At 45.1% G+C, this 8,064-nt stretch overlaps 1 protein-coding gene across 1 annotated transcript in view; it reads left to right on the forward strand.

Moving 5' to 3' along the window:
* Window positions 1-2,933, forward strand: part of ehbp1 (EH domain binding protein 1) — a 133,392-nt gene extending 130,459 nt beyond the window's left edge. Inside the window, exons 24-25 of the mRNA XM_070915571.1 lie at window positions 1,199-1,313; window positions 1,801-2,933. Of these exons, the coding sequence (XP_070771672.1) occupies window positions 1,199-1,313; window positions 1,801-1,891 (206 nt within the window). The 3' untranslated portion in view covers window positions 1,892-2,933. The remainder of the gene's footprint in view (window positions 1-1,198; window positions 1,314-1,800) is intronic.
* The last annotated feature ends 5,131 nt before the right edge of the window (window positions 2,934-8,064 follow it).

The raw sequence follows: 8,064 nt of genomic DNA on the forward strand, positions 1-8,064 counted from the left end.
GTCGTAATGAAATCATTCTTTAAGCAGCGTTCAGGGTTTTGGGGGTGAGGGAGGGAGGAGCGCTGCCCCGGTGTTGGGTGAATGTGGAGCCAAGGGCGCCGGGCGGATATTTGAGCCCCAGGGGGAGTGAGTGCTCTCCTGTGGGCATCCCCCCTCCCCTCCAGGGTGAGGCTGAGGGGATTTGGATCGGGGTCCCACCTGGACCCTGTGGGGCCCTGTGGGGCCCCTTCCTGCAAAGACCCTGAGAGAGGAGAGTCAGGGGCTCACCTGTTTGTTTGTTTGTTTGTTTGTTTGTTTATTTAGATGAGGAACAAACTGGGTGTTTGGCTGTGAGGTGACTTTTACATGTTTGTATTTATTTAGATTTTAAGACGTTTTAGATCTTAAACTAAGTGGAAACATAAACCCACGTTCACTCTTGATCTTCAAAAAGAGACCAAAACTTTAGTTTCATACAAATTCAACAGGGCTGTCACTGTGACAGTGGAATCTTGTGCTTTTCTTTAGAAAATGATGTCAACCATGAAGACAAAACTTGAATACATACAGAGTTCTACGTTTCAAAATTAGGTTTACACCATTTCCTATGAAATGATCGCCGATGCTGCAGGAATGAGCTTTAAGGTCTGAGTCCCAAAAATTGTTTGCAGCACAATCATCTGTGTTTGAAGCGATTGAGGACTTTATACGAGCAGAGATCCTCCACACGAGGCTGCAGATTAACATGATAATATCCTTCAAGTGTGTTTGCTCTGGTCGACACGTCGTCACTGTGAACACACACACGACCTGACGTGTGTTTGCACATCATACACATTACATGGAACTGGTCTGGTGTCCATCTCTACACAGTCCAGCGGTTACCAAACTCATGTTGAAGCTCTGTAGTCCTCAGGAGGACCTGATCCTGGTCTTTTAATGTGACTCAGTTACCTGATGAGGAGCTGAAAACAGGTGACGTCGTCCAAAGTGTTTGAAAAGCAGTAACAGTTTCATTAGAATTTCTTCTCCGGGAGGATCTGAGGTATCTGGGAACTTTGAGGTTCACCAGTCTGTTGTGTCGTGCAGTCACAAGTTCCCAGTTTGGCAGCACAAAAGACATAAAACTTCTCGTCCATGGGACAAAGTGTCAGAGGTTTTTAGATTACAAACAGATTGTCCTCAGTGTCTGAAGGAGTTTGTTCCTCTGATGTTGCAGACTGGCAGAAGACGGAGGCCCAGAAGAGACGAGAGCAGCTGCTGCTGGACGAGCTGGTCATACTGGTCAACAAACGAGATGCGCTGGTCAGGGACCTGGACGCCCAGGAGAAACAGTAAGTTACCCACAATCCTCCAACACCAGACACAGAACAGGTCGCAGTCTGAAACGTAAATGTTAAAGTAAAAACAGTCAGTTTTTGCTCTCAGTCTGGGAATAACCCGCCAGCTTTGGTGAGTTTGTGCGCGAGCGTCTGCTGCCTATCTTTAAATGTCCAGAGGTCCCCCAGAAACCGTAGATGTAGAAAACACAGCAGGGCATGTTGTGTTCCAGCCTGCAGTCATCCTGCATGCACTGCGGCAGCGGCAGCAGCACACCTGCATGGGCGGGATCCCGTCCAGACTGGCGCCGCCGTCCGCCAACAGGGTGCCAGGCGGGTGAAAGGTCGGAGCTCGGCCCCTGGCGCTAGGCCACTCCACGGGCGGCACGGCGGCAGTTGCCGTGGCACCGACTGTGTGTTACCTGTGTTTGTGTGTGTACCCCTACCTCCACTTCCTCCTCCCCCCCGACACATCTGACCTTTCGACCTTTGCCCTCCGCAGGGCCGAGGAGGAGGACGAGCACCTGGAGAGGACGCTGGAGCAGAACAAAGGAAAGATGGCCAAGAAAGAGGAGAAGTGTGTGCTTCAATGATTGTCAATTCAGACAAAACACAACCAACAAATGTAGCCGATAAAAGAAATGTATCATTATTATTAATATTATTAATATTATTATTATTATTATTTGATAGTGGCTTTCCTAGACATTTCTGTCAGTTATTGGAATCCTGATGTGGTTGTTGTTTTGGTCAATTTAACCGCAGAGACTCGGCTGAATTAAGAGGCCTTTGCACCAACTTTATACTGACTGTCCCACTTAAACACCACGTTTTTTTAATTTTAATTCTCCTTTTCTTTACCAAGAGCGGTACATGTATGTAATATAAACGTGTACGAGACGAGAGAGCCTGTCAGAGCATGTGATGATGCAGCCTTCTCTGTCTGAATGTGGAGACCAGTCGGTTTGAGGTACAGCACAACTGGGTTTAATGGGGGGATTTCTCTGTTTCTTGTTGGTTTTTGTTTGCATCATGTCGAGAAGATGTCGTTATAATATCAGTCTTTTCAAGCTACTTCGTTACTTGACTCTGTATCTTTTTAATTATTTCACTTTAAAGTTTTTACTTGTAAAATATCTTAAAGGGGGAAAACGCATTAACGTTCATAAATCTTAACTTTCCTATTGCTTTTTTTTTATTGTCTTGGCTTGAAAGCAGTTTACCAAAAGAAAAGATCATGTTTAAGAAAAAAAAAAAAAAAAAGAAATCTCATGTTGTATATTTTCATCACTGCTCTGACCAACAGCTTCCAAAATCCTCTTCTTTTTTTGTCAGGATTCATGCAGTCAAAAACAAAATATATATATATATATATTATTTATTGCCGTTTGTCCTCTTGAAGCTGCTTGTTAAGTGACTCTACCACCGTAGCTCACGTGCGTTTTGCTCAACAACTTTTGGTTTCTATTTATTGTATTCTGAAGAAGAGAAATATGCTTCCACGTGCGCCACATAGAGCTCCACACCTGGTGAAGTTGTCCTTTTACGTGTTGAACATTTGTCTGTTTTATTTATTCCAGTGTCATAACCCAAGTCTTCAATAATAAAGTCCTCTATGATTTCATACTCCACAAAGGGCAGCGCGTGGCGTGTTTTTAACCTCTTGGCAGATATTTTAAAGCATTTCAACACGTTTGTAATTGTTGTCATATTGATTATTATTGTTATAATGATGGATTTGAAGGCAATCGGTGGCTTTAAAGTCTGCTTTATTAAATATTCCCTGTTTTTAAAATTGCATGCAGACTTCTGAAACTTGTCATCTCAACACTTTCCTTCTTTTCTCCGTCATTTGTCCATTTTAGCTCAGAATCCCACATGATTCAGACCATATTCCTCATTTTTCTTTTCACATAACAAAAAGTTATTGAAATGCATGCACGCCTCTGGCTGCAGCGCTGCACAGAAGTGGCCCCTATCACTGCGTTGCGTTTAGCGATGCTTATTATTCGGCGCTCTGTTTAATTCCCCTGCGACTTGTGCGTGTTTATAAATTAAAATTAGCGTTTTTTTTGTTTGAGGTCGGTGCTGAGCAGGTTCCTCCGAGGAAGATTAGAGAAATCACTTTGTACCGGGCAGATGTTTTCTCTCTCTCTCTCTCTCTCTCTGGGCCGCTTCTGTGCGCGCTGCAGACGGGGGGCAGAGCTGGAGAGGCTCGGTCACCCGCAGCCCGGGATGAAGCGGGAAATAAGAACCGGAAGGTCGGAGGAGAAAATATCAATTTACAGATGTCGAAAAAAAATATTTCACCTCCTTAAATCGCCCCTTTTGTTAACTTTAACTTTAAGTTTTCTGAATGCAGACTGATGTCAAACAAAAATGAATGTCCCCGCAACAAAACAGACGACGAACAGAGTGTCTGCGGTTTAACCCTCCCGCACCGGCCCCGCAGGCTGCCTCCATCCCCGATTAAAGCTGGGAAATAGGTTGTGACAGCAGACGTCCTCCCCGGCCTTTCTAATACTTTCAAATTAATTTGCTGATTCGTTTCTTCTCTGCTTGGGACCGACTGTACGTGCACATCACGCACTTAACGTCCCCCGAGGCGCTTTGTTTTAGTTTGCGTTATTAGCGCGTTTATCGCGGGTCTCTGTAATCTGCACAATAAAAGAGCCAAACTGGTGAAGGACGTTTCTCTCGGTGCCGTCAGAGGGCTGCGTGTGAGTGTGTGTGTGCGTGTGTGTGCGTGTGTGTGTGTAGACAATCTTAAACATTATTCACAACACCTGTCACTTCTGCATGATTTAGACGCGTTATATATAAAAATTATATAAATATTTTCTGTATTGTTTTAAAACAGAAATGTTAAATGCGCAAAACTTAACTTTTACGCCTGAATTGGACTAAAAGTTTTGGTGTTTGTTCTCTTTGTTAAATTCACTCCAGTGGCTTCGCTCATCTTAAATCAGTGCAGGTTTAGTAAAAAAAAAATGACTTCAAGGCCTAATAAAAGAAATCACATCTAATATTTTAACAGTTTTTCTTCATGTTCTTTAGAATAAAGAGAGTAAAATGACAGAAACAGCCCTGTCTTACCTCTGCAGCGTCACTCGGGAAGCAGAAGGAGTGAAAAACGTTTGGAGTCAGTTTCCTATTTTTCTGTGAATAAGAGCGACGCGCTGCGTAAAAGGCGGCGGCGGCTCGGCGCTGCTGTGCAGCTGAGGATCCTTCAGCTGAATGGATTATCTCCTGAGCTTTGATGTCTCCTGGCCTCACCTCACAGGTGCTGAGCGCCGCTCGGCCTCTGCAATACTTCCTTTCCCCGCCGCCGTCCAAAAACCTGCACCTGAGGGAGCCCGGGTCTCTGCGTGCAGCGCCGGGGCTCCTACAGCACTGTGTTTTATGCATCATCGTTTTAATAAGCACCGACAACATCCCCGCAGATCCCCGCTCCCAATCCTGCCGGCTGAAGGGACAAAACTTTTCCCCCTCCTCTCCTCGCCGCCTAATCCCAGGCTTTACCAGCTCAGCATTAAGAAAATTCAACTGCAATTTGGGATTAGACAAAATACTCTTATTACAAAAGGTTGGTGCAACTTGATAACTTGATACTTGTTCAGGGGTTTATCTCGGGGTCTTACTCACATCGAGAGAGGAGGGGAAAAACAAGAAATGTAGGGGAAATGTCAGAATAACGCGACTCTTTTGTGTTGTGAGGGCCATATTTGTTGAATGGCCTTTTTGCATAATTTAACGGAGCCTGTGTGTGTGTGTGTGTGTGTGTGTGTGTGTGTGTGTGTGTGTGTGTGTGTGTGTGTGTGTGTGTGTGTGTGTGTGTGTGTGTGTGTGTGTGTGTGTGTGTGTGCGTGCACGCTCTCTCTCGCTCTCTCTCAGAGGAGAGGAGGGGTGATGGTATTTCGGTCAGACCCTCCACGAGCCCACTGACTGCTCGGACTTCAGATGTGGTGGAAATAAAAAGGTGCGTAAAAGTGTTTGACCTCCAGTCAGCAGCAACACAAACAGAAAGCCGTTACAGAGCTCAGATCAGCGTCACTTTACAACTCACATATCGAGTCGCGCTCACCGCCACCGTCACTCTGATTTCGGCCTCTGTGCGTAAAGGCACCGATAGACTTCATTCCTGCATATTAAGGTGCGTTCAGGTGCCCTTATCCTCCTGCCTGTAATAAGCAGCATCACTACAGGCCTCCAACATTTACTTTGTTCCCCCCTTTTTTGGGGGGTCGCCTATTGATGTCTAAGTTTCTCTGTCAAAGTGCTCTCGTGGATGACTTTTAAGTCCCATCGGCCTCCACTTTGATACTACCCCTCCTCACACACACACGCACACACACATAAAAATGTAATTTCCATCCCTGCAGCTTCTCTCTCTCTCTGAACATTAGCTCGCTTTCAGCTCAGGCCTCATTTAAAGAGGCTGATGTTTTTGCAGAGATCCACAAAGGATATCGTCGAGCCGAGCCGAGCCGTGCTGAGCTGCATCTCCACGACCCTCACTGACACACAGGCCAAAAAATAAAAAATAAAGAAAAGAAAATGCCGTTTGTTTAGTGTGTGATGGGTTAAAAACACATGAAAAACATCGACATATAAAGTGCAGGATGTGATTCAGTGACCGCAGCAGCTGCTGCTGCTTCTTCTTCTGTGGATTCTTCTTTTTCCTCCGCAGTGAGTTTGAGGTCTATCCCTATTAAACTTTACGTCAACCATCCTCAAATGTAATTCTAAATGGGGATTAGACCTCATTAATATTCATGAGACTGGTGTGTGTGTGTGTGTGTGTGGAGAGAGAGAGGAGGGGGGTGCACCACAATAAAATCAAAATGGATGAATTTAACTTCTTTTTCCTCCTTTTTTTTTTTTATTTCTCATGTTCACTTTTTTTGGTGCGACAAATATAATTCCAGAGGAATTAGCAGCAATAATACGAGTATTAATAAAAAGCTGGCGAGGCTTCGCGGCCTTTCAGGAAACGTGTTTTGTGGTGTTGATAAACTAAAATGCAGCTTTCTGTCAAACTAAACACCCTTTGAAACATTAAAAGAACCGTTTTCCTTCATTTTCTACAGTTTCTTTCTCTGGAAACATTCAGAATCATGATTATTTAATTTCCTTTAACAAAGTATTTGGTGGGTTTTTTTTGTGAAAATAAGCCGACACTTTCAGACATTGTGCAATTCAAGGAAGCAAGAAAACTCGTCAGATCTTTAGAAGAACGTGGGTTTTAGATGGAGGAAAAGTCCGCAGATTTTGTCTGATGCTTCCAGCTGCTCTTCTTCTTGTGAGCTGCATGCAGGTAATAAAATAAGAAACTCTTCCTCTAAATTGTGAATATCTTCTTAATTCAGTGTCTTTTTCAGGCACTTTGGCGCACAGCAGCGCCTGACTCTCTGCAGCGCTTCCTCCCGCAGGCCTGAGAAACATTTCCATCTTTTTCAAAACCTCTCTTTGGTTCGTCCGGTCTCGGGACCGGGACCGAGAGGAGGGGAGGAGAGGGGAGGGGGGGGCAAGTGGGAGTGGGCTCTCCCCCGGCTGCCTCTGCGCGCCTATAGGCCGCCCCCGCCGTCCGTCAGCCCGCAGACGCGCGCCGATTGGCTGCGGGAGGCGGATCCGCAGGTGTCCTCCGCTCATAGAGGCGCAGGGCGGAGAGAAGGTGATCAATCTCCATCCGTCTCCATTAGAAATCACCTTAACACTCTGACAGACAACGACAAGCCCCCTGAAAGCAAATGAGTTTGATTTATTTGGCTGTAAAAACACCCGGAACCGCACCGAGGACGCGGTGACGCCCGTGTGCAGATAACTGCGCGTTTCTCCGTGATGCCGCTCGGTTTGCACGCCGGTGTTTGTTTTTGAACAAGTCTGCTGCTGTTTGAGTTTTGTGCCCTGCAGACTTCCTACTGCTGGATAATTTTACTGCTGCCCGCCTGTTGTGGCCCGAGAGCTCGGGAGAAGGGACGGAGAAAAACAAGGTAATGTCTCTTCTTCTGCTTCCTTCCACTCATTTAATGTCCAAGTTTGAGCGCTTTGCAACTGCGAACATCTCTGACACGAGCAGCTGAAGTGTGAACGCGACAGAAAAGTCACTTTTTCAGACGTTTAAAAAAAGCTTTTCACGTTAAATCCAGACGTGGTGTTGTGAAGGATTTCAGTTTGCACCGCTGCACGTTGTGTAGGGATGTTTTGTTGCGGGGATATCAATTAATCGGCAGTGTGGAGGACTCCGACCTGAACTGGATAAATTGAGTCAACTTCCTCCAGAGTAGATAATTTTCATATTTCTATTCCTATTCATTCCTGCGAGTTTTTTTTTTTCTTTGAGAGCAATTGGCCATTAAAACGTTTGAACCACTTAGTAGATAATTGGAGAGGCGTGTTTTGGTTTTTGTTAATTTATTTTGCTGATAAGAGCCCTTCTGAAACGCTCTCTCTCCCCGGAGGTCTAATCTAAATTCTAATTGAGTTCATTTGCACCGAGATCTCGTCTTTTCACTCCGGCCTGGCAGGGCTGGAAATGCGGTTTAAAAAGCCGCTGGAATACACGTTTGGTTGGTTCAGGTTTGGTTTGGTCAGTTAGGAGCTCATTGTTAAAATAATCTCCTCCTTCAGAGGCACTAATTTAATTCACACGCTTTAAACTCCAGGGTTGTATTTTTTTGGTTTAGATCATTCTTCACTGAGGATAAAAAATAAAAAGAACAGGTTTTACGCTTTCAAAACTCCGCCAGGATTATCAGAGCAGTTG

This window comes from Enoplosus armatus, chromosome 12 (assembly GCF_043641665.1).
Source record: "Enoplosus armatus isolate fEnoArm2 chromosome 12, fEnoArm2.hap1, whole genome shotgun sequence".
Lineage (NCBI taxonomy): Eukaryota > Metazoa > Chordata > Actinopteri > Centrarchiformes > Enoplosidae > Enoplosus > Enoplosus armatus.